Genomic DNA, 14043 nt, shown 5'->3' with positions numbered 1-14043 from the left:
AAATCTTGACAGCAATTTTTAATATATTCCATCTTGAATAACTAATATCTCAGATGCAAGATGTTAAACATACATATTTATCATAAAGCAATTTTAAAAGAGTTAGGCACAACTTCATTTTTCTGTATTTTACTGTTAATAAAAAGCACAATGCAATTAACAAACAACTAGAAATCAGAACACAACACTTCACGTAAAACGAAAACAAGCAAACAAAAACCTACTTCGGCACCAAAATATAGTTTTGGGTTGATGTGCTATTTTCATCAAAAGTATATTTTAGCTATTGGAAAGAAATGTCTATCAACTAGCCCATTTTGGGAAGTAAAAGAATAATATTGCAGAAAATACATTGCATATTATATAAACTTACTTGAATAATTAATTTGATAGCTGCTATTCCAGATGTGGCTATAATTTTGGCACTATTAGGAATAAGGTTGAAAAGTGTTGGCAAAATGGCTTCTGCACCATGATCAAAACGATTTCCCAGAACGGATGAGAGATACCTGCAAAAAACAGTTTATAAATAAGTTTTGGGATGATTAAATATTTGAGATTAATAATAAATAAATCTATTTATAAATAATAAAAACCTCCTCAAAAATAACACCATTTCAAACATAGTTTTTCAAAATTACTCCAATAACTCTTGTAAGCAGTTCTCCTTTGTTGTCACTGTGCTGATGGTATGCTATGTTGGGGATGTACTGATTGCATCAACACATTGTTGAAATACCAACACAAAATGTGTGGACAATTTTTTAAGAATTAATTTATGCCGTGCCTTTAACCTAAAACAAAAGACATTCCAAGACACTTCATAGATACATGTACAGAAATGAGCAACGGAAACTCTTTCTCTCTCTCTCCCTCTTTCTCAAATAGTTCACAGGATCTTCCATTCTTGCCTGGGGAGGTTGATAGAGCCTCAGCTTAGTCATTGTGAAGGAAACACTTCTGACAGCAAGATATTTTATCACCAGTTCACTGCATAGTGTCATCCCAGATTATGTACTTGCGTCTCATTTGAGAACGTCACACTCATAACCTGCTGACACAAAGGCATGAGTGGTATCTGTGAACAGAAGTGACACATAAACTGGAGATAAAATCTTGCTGGCTGTCATAATGTAAAAGTGACCCTCAAGTAACTTCCTGTCTGAAAAGGAACCACCCAGGCAAGTTTACTTAATGGCTCAATTTTCATTCAGTTATCATAATGTTGACAGCATTATTAGGTTCCTGGCAATTTAAAACTGCAGGGTGACACTGGAACACAAACTTCATCACCTAGGGGTAAGAGAATATCATTGGATGCAAGAATAAAGCATGAAATATTGCATAAACCAAAGAGCAATAATATGTATTCTGGGGCATCGTGTGAAAAATAAGCTGATCCGAATACTGAATTAGATTGTCTTTGAAAGGTGCAGAAAAGCCATACAGAAATATTTTCATGGATACTGGAGAAGCCACTGTCATTCTCTTTAATAAAGCAAATGTTGAAAGACAGATTGATTTAAGTATTCCAAATCATGAAGTGATCGGACGAATAATAAGACTGTTTCCGTTGGCATTAGCCTCAAGAACCAGAACACACAATTTGAAGTGACAGACAAAATGAATGAAAGGCGTTCATTCAGTAATTATGACCTTAATTGCACTAAAAGGATGATAGAAGCATATTTAGCCACGCATTTCAGAAAGAAACTGCTTAAGCACCGAGAACAAAATTCAGAGTTTTGGGGAAAGTGTTGACGAATCTGACGAACAGGATAATTGTTACAAAAATAAACTTTTTATGCTGCAAGTAGCCAGTTGGAGATCTTCAAGGGAGAGAGGGATAAAGTATATTCAGAGAGAGTGTGAAAGGATTATGGTGATGAGTGAAATGATAAATTACGTATTCATTTTATAAAGCCTGGGGGGATCTCTAGAGGTAAGGTTGGGGTTGCAAGGTCAGTGAAACGGGAAGAAAGAAAGAAATTGTAAATCTACGATGCAAGTTGTTAACTATATGACTTGCTTGACTAAATACAATACAATACAATTTATTTGTTGTCATTTGAACCCAGAGGTTCAACGAACTAAATCTAGGCAGCATTAAGAAAAAACCCAAGTAAGACAGTTCATATTACTAATATCAAATCACTAATGCCCATCGCAGCCTATAAAGTTTATTGCTCATTTGATTTTGTCTATTTCAGCACATTTCACAACTTACCCTAATGTTATACAGGCTTCACGCACAACTTGAGATCGTAGGTCTTTTGCTGATAATTTGAATGCACCGTCTAAAAGCCGCAGATGTTGAAAGAAAGATTCATGTTCTGCTGCTCCACCCAATATTAGAGACCTGACCTTCTTAAGCTGAAAACAAGAAGAATTGTTTTGTAAGCAAAGATTAGAATGAAATAAGATAATTTAAATGTTTGGTGTCTTGAACGATCAGTAATAAAATCTAAAGTGGTGAATCACTTAGAAATAGAGAATACCCGGGGATTAAGGAAAGAACGTTCACGTCGCGGCCCTGTTTTCACCAATCTTTCCACCACTACGCACAAGAAGCGCAAGACAGGCACCATTGTATGCAGATGCCGAGAAGTGTGTTCAACTCTGGCTGAACAACCTCTAAACTTGTTTGTGGACTCGATAAGAAGAAGAGAATTCCCGTACACCTTGGAAGCAGAGCTACAAACAACCTCTTTGTTTGTATATCTCCATTATTCAATACAGCAAGATAGAAAACAGGAACAAGAGAAACCCATTTAACAATTCGTGCTTGCTCCACAATTTAATACCATTAGGACTGCTCATTTACCTCAAAACCATATCCTTGCCATTGCACAGCTAGAAATCATCCATCTCCTGAAAGATATTTAGCAACAAACCTCAACAACCCTTTGCGGTATCAAATTCCATGGGTTCACACCAAATAAAGTGAAGACATTTCTCGTCCTCAGAGTCCTAAATCTCTCACACTGTAGCTTGAGACTGTGACCACTTGTTCAAGGCACACAGCTAGGGAAAGCATCCTCTTCACATCTAGTCTGTCTGACACCATCAAAATGCAGCAAATTTCATTTACATCCTCATTCATTTTTTCATTCTTTTAAACTCTGGCGACTACAACATCATCAACCTAATCTCTCCACCTATGACAGTCAGATGATTCCAGGAACCTACGTTGTATTCACTCTGCAGCAAGTATATATTTTCTTACACCCATCTGGATAATTTTGGATGATACAGTTGCACGGCCAGTAGAGATACGGCCTCACAGCTCCTGTGATTCAGGTTCAATCTGGACCTCTCGTGCTGTGTGAAGGTTGCATACTTTACCTGTGACCATACGGATTTACTCTGGGTGTTCTGATTTCTGCCCACATTTCAAAGACACTCGGTTTTGTAGTTAACTGGTCTCTGTAAATTATCTGTATCGTCTAGTTTTCAGAGACATGAAAGAAGTTTGTGGGAATTGAATAGTGCGGACGGGAGCGATCTTCAGCGTTACAAATACCAAATTAAGTTAACTTAATTAGTTATAAAAATGGCTTGCTTCGGAATGTTTACCTATTTGAGTAACACTCCAGCATAAACAGATACGAAAAAGCTTATCACAATTCGTGACCATTTGCTGATATCTGCAGCAGGTGCTCTGGGTTAGAGAAGGAAAACAGGCCAAAGTTCTTGTTCAGACCATCAAGTGAGTGAAGAATCGAGTTCAACTCAATTGATGGTTCTAACCCCAAAACTAAATACTTATCTTCAAGCCTAAGAAAATGGAATTATCTTAAGTGCGAGGTACTGCAATGAAACAGATACCCATGCACACGGTGTAAAGGCAACCTTGTTCTGCATAGAGGCCAGGACGCATGTCTGTGAGCGGATGGCGGGCCACATCACGTGTTCATATGGATCCCGCCCCCAACCCGCCCCTGATGGCAGGCGTCAAATCACGTGTTCACATGGATCCCGCCCCTTCGAGGACGCCACCCAGAGCACTGGCCCCTAGTTACGGCACTCACAAACACGGCGACCTACGGTCCATTGCCTTGGCTCTGTCCTGAAGGTGGTGGCTCAAGTACTCACACTCACTCGTCCCCGGCCGAATGACAACCCCGATCCCGACAGTGAAGCCCAGACACAGAAGATGCGTGGCTGTGCCGGAGGCTTTGTGCAGGATGCTGTACAGCCAGAGCTCGGCGTACAGCCAGAGCTCGGCGCACGGCCCCGCTCAGGCACACGGCGGCTCCGCAATTGCGGCCGCCAACGCAGGCCTCCTTGCGTCACCGCGCATTGGCGCCTCGGGCCCGGGAGGTACCAGAAATGAAGGAAGTCTGCGGGCCGGATGACTACGGAAAAAAATATGTACGCCTGCGGGACGGATGATTTTGGGTTACATAAAGAGGCGGAGACCTTTTCCAGGTGAGGCAGAGGTTCACCTGCACCTCCAACCTCATCTACTGCATCTGCTGTTCCAGGTGTCAACTTCTCTACATCGGTGAGACCAAGCGCAGGCTTGGCTATTGCTTCACCCAACACCTCTGCTCAGTTTGCAATAACCAACCTGATCTCCCGGTGGCTCAGCACTTCAACTGCCCTTCCCATTCCAAATCAGACCTTTCTGTCCTGGGCCTCCGCCATTGCCAGAGGGAGGCCTAGCGCAAATTGGAGGAACAGCACCTCATATTTTGCTTGGGTAGTTTACACCACAGCGGTATGAACATTGACTTCTCTAATTTCAGGTAGTCCTTGCTTTCTCCCTCCTCCTACTCCCCTTCCCAGCTCTCCCACAAGCCTGTCTCCGCCTCTTCCTTTCTTTTTCCCACCATCAGTCTGAAGAAGGGTATTGACCCAAAACATTGCCTATTTCTTCTCTCCACAGAAGCTGCCTCACCCGGAGTTTCTCCAGCATTTGTCCATCTTCGATTTTTCCAGCATCTGCAGTTTTTTCTTAAACACTAAGCATATGGAAGTGTCTCTCACTAAAAGTGGTATTTAATTATTTCCCTACCCCAAATTTAAAATAAAACAAATTTCAAAAGCAATCACATTTTTTAATATTCCCAATTTGCGACTATTTTAACACGTCAAATGGGAAAATAATAACTAAAAGTTCAAAAACTTACAGCAGTTACTCTCTGTTCCCAGTCATGCTTATCATCTGATAAAACTTCCCTAATTTTGTTGATGGATTCTTCAAGATCTCTGTTTGAAAAAATCTAAATAAAAGAATTACAAGTAATGAGTTGCATCACAGGTTTATTTTTTAAAAGTTTTTTTTTTGCCTTATTATTTTCATTAACCAAAGAAACAAAATTGAACAATGGAGAAACAACATGACAGAGAGTACATATACAAATGTACTTATATAATTCTACAAATGCAGCAAATCTTCTCAAGGAGCTTCAAGGTAGGGACATCTGGCCTTAAAAGGGGCAAATTAAGAAGCATCATAAAGGAAATTAAGAGGCAATATACAACTTTAAGAGAGGATTCTGGGGCAGAGCGCCATGCCAGCCAAAGGCATGACTGGCCACGGTAGAATTATTAGTCCAAGAAAGAGAAAAGGTGCAAATATTTAGATTGTTATAAACCAAGACAAAAATGCAGATATTGTACACCAAAGACATACAGGTTTGTAGGTTAATTGGCTTGGTATGAGTGTAAATTGTCCCTAGTGTGTGTAGGATAATGTTAATGTGCGGGGATCGCTGGTCAGTGCGGACTCGGTGGGCGGAAGGGCCAGTTTTCACGCTGTATCTCTAAATTAAACTGTCAAGAGAAAATAAAGGTCTTGTTTAACAGCAATACTATTAGCTTCTTGAATTTTTGATTCTTAACAAAAATAGGACATTAGAATGTTATATGAAAAGATCTATGTTCCTGTAAATCTTCCAAAATATTTTGTGGCACTCAGAATTAGCCACAGAACTAACACATATCTACACTTTCCAAATAACAAATGTCAGGTTCTCAAAAGTATATGGCTCCAAGATATAAGCAGCCAGATTTACCTGAACCACCGGAACCTCCTTCAAATGCTCGGATAAAATCGTCCTCGTCGACAGCACCCGCCGCCTCCTTGCCTATTGAGAAATAAGCAGCAAACTAATAAACAAAAGCTGTGTTTGGTAAGATTTGACAAAAGTTTGATCTTTGAACTTAAGGAAAGATCTCTCTCTCGGAAGCCATTTCTTTTAAAATATCAGTATAGAAATCCAACATTTGTGAAGTTTGTGCTCACCATAGCAAGAAATTAATGTTGTGAAACTGAATACACGCATTTTCAAAGCAGCTACGAATCTAATCAAATACTTGGGTCACCCAACTCCTCAACCTTTCTGATTACAGCACAATGGCCACCATCCTTCGACTTCACGTATCAGTGGCTTCTTGGAAAATGCTGCAGCCTATTTAACAACCTGTCACGGCCAAAGTCCGATCTGATTTCACACGTAACACTTATAGGTGATGAATTCATTACATTGTTCTGATACAGCACTTTAATCTAATACAGAACTTTGCAACAAGCAGTAATCACGTCGCATATATTAGATGACAACACTTTACATAGAAAGAAATATAACATCAGTCGTGGTTTTCCCATTTGTGTATGTGGTAAGCATAATGCATCACAGTTGTTGACAATTTTGTGGCCCCCTTTAACTTAAATGTAATTTGACAACACGTCTCTAGTTATTAAATCTTTACCATTATTTTGACATTTGCACTGAATAAAGTAGTGCATTTATAACCGGTTAATGTTTATTTATTAAACAAATTAACTCAATGTTTTTTAATTTTTGTGTAATAATTGTATACCTGGTTAATTTTCCCATTTTCTTCCAATAGGCCACAGCCTTCCCATTTTCACATATTCTACTCGCATTTTTCCCGTTGAGGCGACAAATATCTTCACGTTGCATTCCCACCTATGTTTCCGAACTTTTTAATCGTTTAAAGTTTTAACCCATCAACCCCCTCCCTCTCTCTTCCCCCGCCCCTCTCTGCCCCTCTCCAACCTCGTCCCCCTCCCTATACCCTCCCTCCCTACTCCCCTCCTCTCTCTTTCCACCTCCACCTCCTCCCCCTCCCTCTCTACCCCCATCCCCCTCCTCCCTCTCGACTACCCCTACCTCTCTACCACCCCTACCTCTCTAGGGATTGAAGAGGGAGGGTGAAGAGGAGGAGGAGGGAGTTCTGGGGGATGAGGAGAAATGAGGCGTGTATGCGCAGTTGGGGGCTATACGCAAGTGGTGCAATATTGCGCTGGGGGAACGGCTTGCGTTGGGCGAACGGGTCAGTGGTGGAATCTTGCGTTGGGGGAGCAGACCCAACAGGGCTGCACTTGGTCTAGTCAAATAATAAATGCGCCATTATGTTCACAGCCTTCAAAACAAATTAACAGATCCATAATTTCTTTATTTTTTCCTTTCAAAATAATGGATCATCCTTTATTACAAAAACGATGTTGGGGTATCATGGGAACTCCTCAAGTCCATTAAACAGATTTGTATTCTGTAAGAGAATACAGAAAGTCCCCAGGCTACAACAGAGTTCTTCTCCTGAGAATTATTCATAACCAGACAGTTAATTGTATGCATAATTGGCTAGAAGATAAGTTAATCAGGGATTTGCAAACTGTCTCTGCGGAAAACAGAAAGTGGTGGGGATGGGAAGATGTGGCTAGTGGCGGGATCCCATTGGAGGTGGCGAAAATGTCAAGACGGTTGTGTTATGTGCAACAGCTAATGGGGTGAAAGTTGAGGACTAGGAACGATAGAGGCCTGTTACTGGGTTAACCGTTGTTCCTTATTTATTTTAATGATTTAGATGTGAATGTAGGTGGCATGGTTAGTGAGTTTAGAGATGACCACAAATAATACGTATGGCAATTCCAATGCAAAGGAACACATGAGTGGTGGACACATGAGAGTACACCACAGGAACAGCCATCCAAGTTCTAACACACAGGAACACTCTTGCGTATGTATGCATGTTGGAACTTCCATTCCAGGCCATGATGCAATCAGTCGGGATGCTTTATACAGTACGTCAGTAAGGGTTTATTAGATTATTCTGAGATGTACTGAATCTCTTTAAACTTCTGAGAAAGTAAAGCAGAGGCCATACCATTTCTTAGTATCGTCAACACAAGGCTTGGCATGGACATTGTGGGCCTGATCATATGCTGCATTGTTCTATATTCTTGATCAACGGGGTGCAATGGGCCTGGAATGTTAGATGGAGTGTAATTCAGATAAATGCAAGGTGTTGCATTTTGGTGTAACAAACTAGGGAAGGACTTGCACAGTAAATGGTAGTGCCCTGGGGACCAGAGGTACTGCGGGGTGCAAGTACATTGTTGCATGAAAGTGGCGACAACGGTGGACAGGATGATGAAAATGTTTGGCACAATAGTCATCATCAGATAGGGTATTGAGAACAGGAGGCAGAAAAATGCAGATGGTGGAATCTTAAGCAAAGCCCAACGATCTGGCAGGAACTCAGACAGTAGTTGTGGAGGGAACAGACAGGTGACTTTTCGGGTCAGGACCCTTCTCGAGGCGGAATAGGGGAAGAAAGCTGTAAAAGAGGCAAGGGTGGGGGGAAAAAGTCTGACGTGATAAATGCAGGCAGGCAAGGGGGAGGGGAGGGCTGGAGATTGGCAGATAGGTGGATTAAGTGACAAATGTGAGAGGTGAAAAGGAAACCACTAAGTGTGTTAAATGAGGAAACAAGGATGAATTGTAAAGCTGAAGCCAGGGATATTGCTGGAAGGGGCCTGGGGACGGGAAAGAGGACAGATAAAAGGGAAATATGACACTTGGGGATAAGCAGACAAGGGAGAGGAATGGAGGCATGTGCGTGTGCGTGTGTGTGTGCGCTTGTGTAAAGGCAGGAAAAAAGAGGGACATTACTTGAAATTTCAGAAGTCAATATTCATACTTTTGGCTTGCATGTTACCCAAGACAAATACAAGTCTCAATTCTTCCAGTGTGCCTGTGGCCTCACTCTGGCAATTGAGGAACCCAAGGCCTGAAAGGTGGGTGTGGGAATGGGAAAGAGCGTTAAAATGGTTAGAAACTGGGAACTCCATAACTGCCACATCCATAACTGCCACAGTCACCCATGGTGTTCCTCAGGGATCGATGCTGGGGCCACTGCTTTTTATCATCTATATTCAACCTCTTGGCAATATTCTCCGTCATTTTGGAATCAATTTTCACTGCTACGCCGATGATACACAACTTTACCTCTCCACAAAACCAAACACCTCCCTTCCCCCAACTGCCCTCACCACCTGTCTTCAAGCTATCAGCAACTGGATGTCACTCAACCTTCTAAAACTCAATGGAAATAAAACAGAAATCATGCTAATTGGCTCAAAGTCCACACTCTCCAAAACCCACCCGTTCACCATTTCAGTTGATGGCTCACCCATACCCATCTCCTCCCATGTCAAAAGTCTCGGCATCATTCTGGACAGTACACTTTCCTTTGGCCCCCACATCAGTAATATCACACGCTCTGCATACTTTCATCTCCGCAACATCGTCAGACTCCGCCCCATCCTCTCCAAAGACAATACAAAAGTCCTCATCCACGCTCTGGTCACATCCCGCATCGATTACTGCAACGCCCTCCTCACTTGCACCTCCAATAAACTTCATCGCCTCCAATACATTCAGAACTCTGCAGCCCGGATCATCACCCGCACCAGATCATCGGACCACATCACACCCATCCTCACTCAGCTCCACTGGCTCCCTGATTAACTACAAGATTTTACTGCTGACCTTCAAAGCCCTACACTACCTTGCTCCCCAATACCCCTCTGACCTGCTGCTACCATACACTCCTTCCCGGTCACTTCGTTCCTCCTCAGCTGCAATTTTAACTGTCCCCACATTTAGACTCAGCACCATGGGTGCCAGAGCCTTCAGCTGCTCTGCCCCACATCTCTGGAACACTCTCCCACCTCCCATCCGTCACCTGGACACTATCGATCAATTCAAATCACAACTCAAAACACACCTGTTTAGATTAGCATACCCGACATAACTTCCACCATGTTCACCCTGATTTTAATGACTTAAAATGTTTTGTGTATTTTTTGTTTTTTTTGTTTTTTGTTTTTAATCAACTTGATTTTAATATTGATAAATGTATTGTGATTTTATGTCCTGTAAGGTGTCCTTGGGTGTCCAGAAAGGCGCCAGCAAATAAAATGCATTATTATTATTATTATTAACTCCAGCTTGGTGGACAGGACACATGTTTGGCGAAACTGCCATCTAGTCTACCGGCGTAAAGGAGGACAAATCGGGAGACCAGAATGCAATAGATGAGGTGGAAGAGAAGCATGTGAACCTCCCACTTGGAAAGCTGTTGAGATGGAAGAGATAGGTGAAAGGACAGGTGCTCACCTCGAGCCTGTCAGCATTCCTCAGCATTGCCTCACCCCACCTCTCTATTCCAGCTTTCTCTCTCCTACTGCATCAGTCGAAAGAAAGGTCCAGACCCCAAACATTGTCTGTCCATTCCCTCCACAGATGCGTCCTGATCCACCAAGTTCTTCCACCCTTTTGTTTTTTGCTCATTTATATACAATTTATTTTTGTCTCCTTCGAGACAATCACAGGTGATCCAAATATGTCCCCATCGGAAACCTCAATGTCATACTCAAGTCAGAACACTGCCTTTAATCAATGATGCAATGATTTCCCATTTCTGGAGATTCAGAAGCATTATTCCAGACGTCGGGCCAACATTCTGGCAGTTCATCATCTTGCTAATGGAAAATGGGTGGCACATAAAACGAGCTAATTTCTGGATATTTTACAATTATTTTGAGAGGTGCTGCTGGCCTTAGATACATGCAGACTGTCACTGATGTACACTTAAGTGCACAATTAAATGAAAATAATGTATTTGCCCATAGCAATTAGTGCTTTATTAAGCCAAATGAGATATTATGCAATCACTTTTAATTTCTGTGCACTTCAATTTTAAGACATTAAAAAAAAAAAGATTTTTAATTGGTAATAAACAGAAAAGATTTTGCAATGCTAATAATATATTGAAGTCTATACATAATATAAATTTGACTTCAAGTCTGAGATGATTGAAAAGCAGTTGCAATTTATAACAATAATTCCATGCTTCCAATCTAAATTTCTGAAGTAGCACCTTTTCCCAAAGTCCACCTTCTTCATTTAATTATTAAAAAGACAAACTATCAACTATCAACAAAGAGATTAACCACAGAGTGTTCATGTCATTCAAAGCAAGAGAGAAGTGCTGACTTTTGAGGACTTAGGATCTCAGCTCCAAGCAAGTCTCATATTTTTGGAAAAATTGTCAATATGAAATACTTCAGGAACTGCATTTCTTTGTGAAACTAAAGTGAAAACTTGTATTTTATTTCACGATGGAATTTCTTATACTGCTAACTAGAAATATCATCCACAGAATTTTAGAGGAACACAAAAGTTTTATTCAGTTACCTGTTGTATTTTTCCAGCTAGCTGCAGATGAAGCCGGTCTACGACTTGTACTCGCAACAATAGGACGTCGTGAAACATGGGCTTTTGAAGAAGTGGAGCTGGCCGATGAGGGCCTGTTACCATCCACAGATTCTTCATCGTCAAAATTTTTATCTGCATATAAAAAAAAAAATTCCTTTAAATTGGCATCTCAGATTATGCTTCCTTAAAAAGCCATCACGACATTCTAATTAATAGGATGGATTTCATGATTGGACATCACTGATGTATTATCCAATGACCCCTTTCTATTTTTAAAACATGTGTAAGATGGAGAAAGATAGAACATTTTAATTGTTCACTCTTTAAAGCACCATGTTTTCTTCATTTTAGTTTACACAACCAGCTACAATAAAGAACATTCACTTACAAGCACACAATTTTCTGCAGATTATTCTTCTCATTTTCACTTCCTTTAACAATTGTAGTCACCACTCCAGTTTCAAATTGTAATCAATCCAGATGGTCACTCATGCTATGATGCACAATTGACAACACACAATGTCCGCTGAACATCAAGATGTATATATCGCCGCAAAAAAAAAAATCACAAAAAATTGCACAAAGTTCCAGCAGGGCTCGAAAATGCAGCGAAGGACAAGGTAATTTTTCAAATCTTTATGGCAATGTTACCGTCAGAAAGAGGAAAGGCAATCTCTGTTATTATCAAAACACACAGCTAGCGTCTGACTAAAAAATCTCGTGGGAGGCATCGGCAAGACTGCTTGAACAGCCGTCATCAATTTCCATTGACAAATAAAATGCAGGCTTTATTATCTATTCCACAGCCTTCTGACCAACATTAGAGACCTGTTTGCTTATAACCAATATTTATTATAGTGACTATATACATTCACCATTTGAGAATTTTTATGGAAAGATGTTTGTGAATCATGACAAAAAGAGCAATATTTCTCAATGCACAATGAATCAGGCACCTTTACCATGCAGCAAGAAGGGCAAATGGAAAATAACACAATCTACTGACAAGAATAATCTATCCATCATAATAACACGTATCCTTTAATAAAAGATTGCTTTTAAGATCTGTATCTTAATAAATTGGTGTATTCAATAATACAAGAAACAATGTTTTTTCTTATGCATTGGGTGAAAATGTATAGCTACAAGCTTAGTTTCTTGTTAATATAAGATTCAGATGCTTGGAGGACAACAATTGATTTTACATTTCTCATGCTTAACAATATGACATTTCTGTAACACCATTTATAATTATAATAATTTAAAAAGTCTTTAATCCAGTAACAAATTTGGAAAGCAATTCAAAAACAGCAATGACAAACCACTCAGGCCATGAAATTCACAGTAACTTGCTATTAAAAGATACACCAACTGTAATCCTAAATCAGGTAATCAAAATTACTCTCCAGAATATACTTGTGCTTATTTCTCAGCTGTTTGTTTTTGACCTGCTGATCTCCAAAATATCTCTATCATCTCAAAACACAAACAGTAAAAATTCCTTTTCTGGAAAGCAAACCCATTTCATCATTGTTAATAATCAAACTTGAACAATGAAACATCAAGCTGGAAATCAAATGTTAGTGCTACACTGCAATTGTTATCAATTTATAGCACTGCTTAAATAAATATTTTTGTAAGGAATGCAGTTATTTTAGTTTTGCACAAAAATGAATGCAGTATATGCAAAAGTTAGAAAATATACATAATACAATTCTTAGTCACCCTGTTTGGAATGGTTCTGTATAAACAAGATGAGCTCAGGGGGTGAAATAGCATGACTCAATCCTTTTGAGGAGCCCACAATCACAATTCCAGAGATAGCTCTCAACTGCATTTTCATCTAAGTTTCTAAAGATTCAACTACCAAAAATAATTTAAGCATTTAATTGTTGTGAACAGAACAGATGATGTGAACAATTAATAATTTAAAGCAAAAATTCATTTCCATTTAAAAAAATCTTTGGTGGGTGTGGTGAAATGGTTTTCAAACTAAACCATTTTATTGGGCGTGAACATGCTTTAATCATTTTACTTTATGACCTTATGATAAGTAAATTTAGCGCAGTACTTCGACGCATTCGAAAATTAGGATTTTAGAACATATTTCTGCCTACGAACAGAAAACGCCACAACCATGCCATCTCAGATTAAAGATTGTTTTCTTCTTTCCAGCCAGAATATCTCGGCTATATCTATTTTATATTAGATTAGAGAAAAATTATAAAAGTAAAATGAAGAATTTCTAAGCTAAGGGAAATATTTTTTTACAATGTAGTTTGAGAGTAAAAGGCTAAAGGCAAAATAATCAAACATAGAAGGGTCAAGAGTTAGGAAATTAAAATAGTAACAAATGAGAAAATGTAGATACTGTACAAGTGTAAAACCAAATGCTATTTAATATAATACAAAGGTAAATGAATCACTGAAGCACAGCTGTAGGTTAATGATCAAAATTAGCTCAAATATCACCTCTGGGACATTTTGCCTCTATCTTCTAAAC

At 39.7% G+C, this 14043-nt stretch overlaps 1 protein-coding gene across 1 annotated transcript in view; it reads right to left on the bottom strand.

Annotated features, from left to right (window-relative positions):
* clasp1 (cytoplasmic linker associated protein 1) overlaps positions 1 to 14043 on the bottom strand; it is a 193340-nt gene that overhangs the window by 102779 nt on the left and 76518 nt on the right. Inside the window, 6 exon segments of the mRNA XM_033024813.1 lie at positions 374 to 509; positions 2228 to 2373; positions 5136 to 5228; positions 6024 to 6041; positions 6043 to 6095; positions 11520 to 11672. Coding sequence (XP_032880704.1) covers positions 374 to 509; positions 2228 to 2373; positions 5136 to 5228; positions 6024 to 6041; positions 6043 to 6095; positions 11520 to 11672 — 599 coding nt within the window.

This window comes from Amblyraja radiata, chromosome 7, assembly GCF_010909765.2.
Source record: "Amblyraja radiata isolate CabotCenter1 chromosome 7, sAmbRad1.1.pri, whole genome shotgun sequence".
NCBI classification, from domain to species: Eukaryota; Metazoa; Chordata; class Chondrichthyes; order Rajiformes; family Rajidae; genus Amblyraja; species Amblyraja radiata.
The sequence above is the reverse complement of the archived record's forward strand: the minus strand, read 5'-3'. Positions and strand labels throughout refer to the sequence as shown.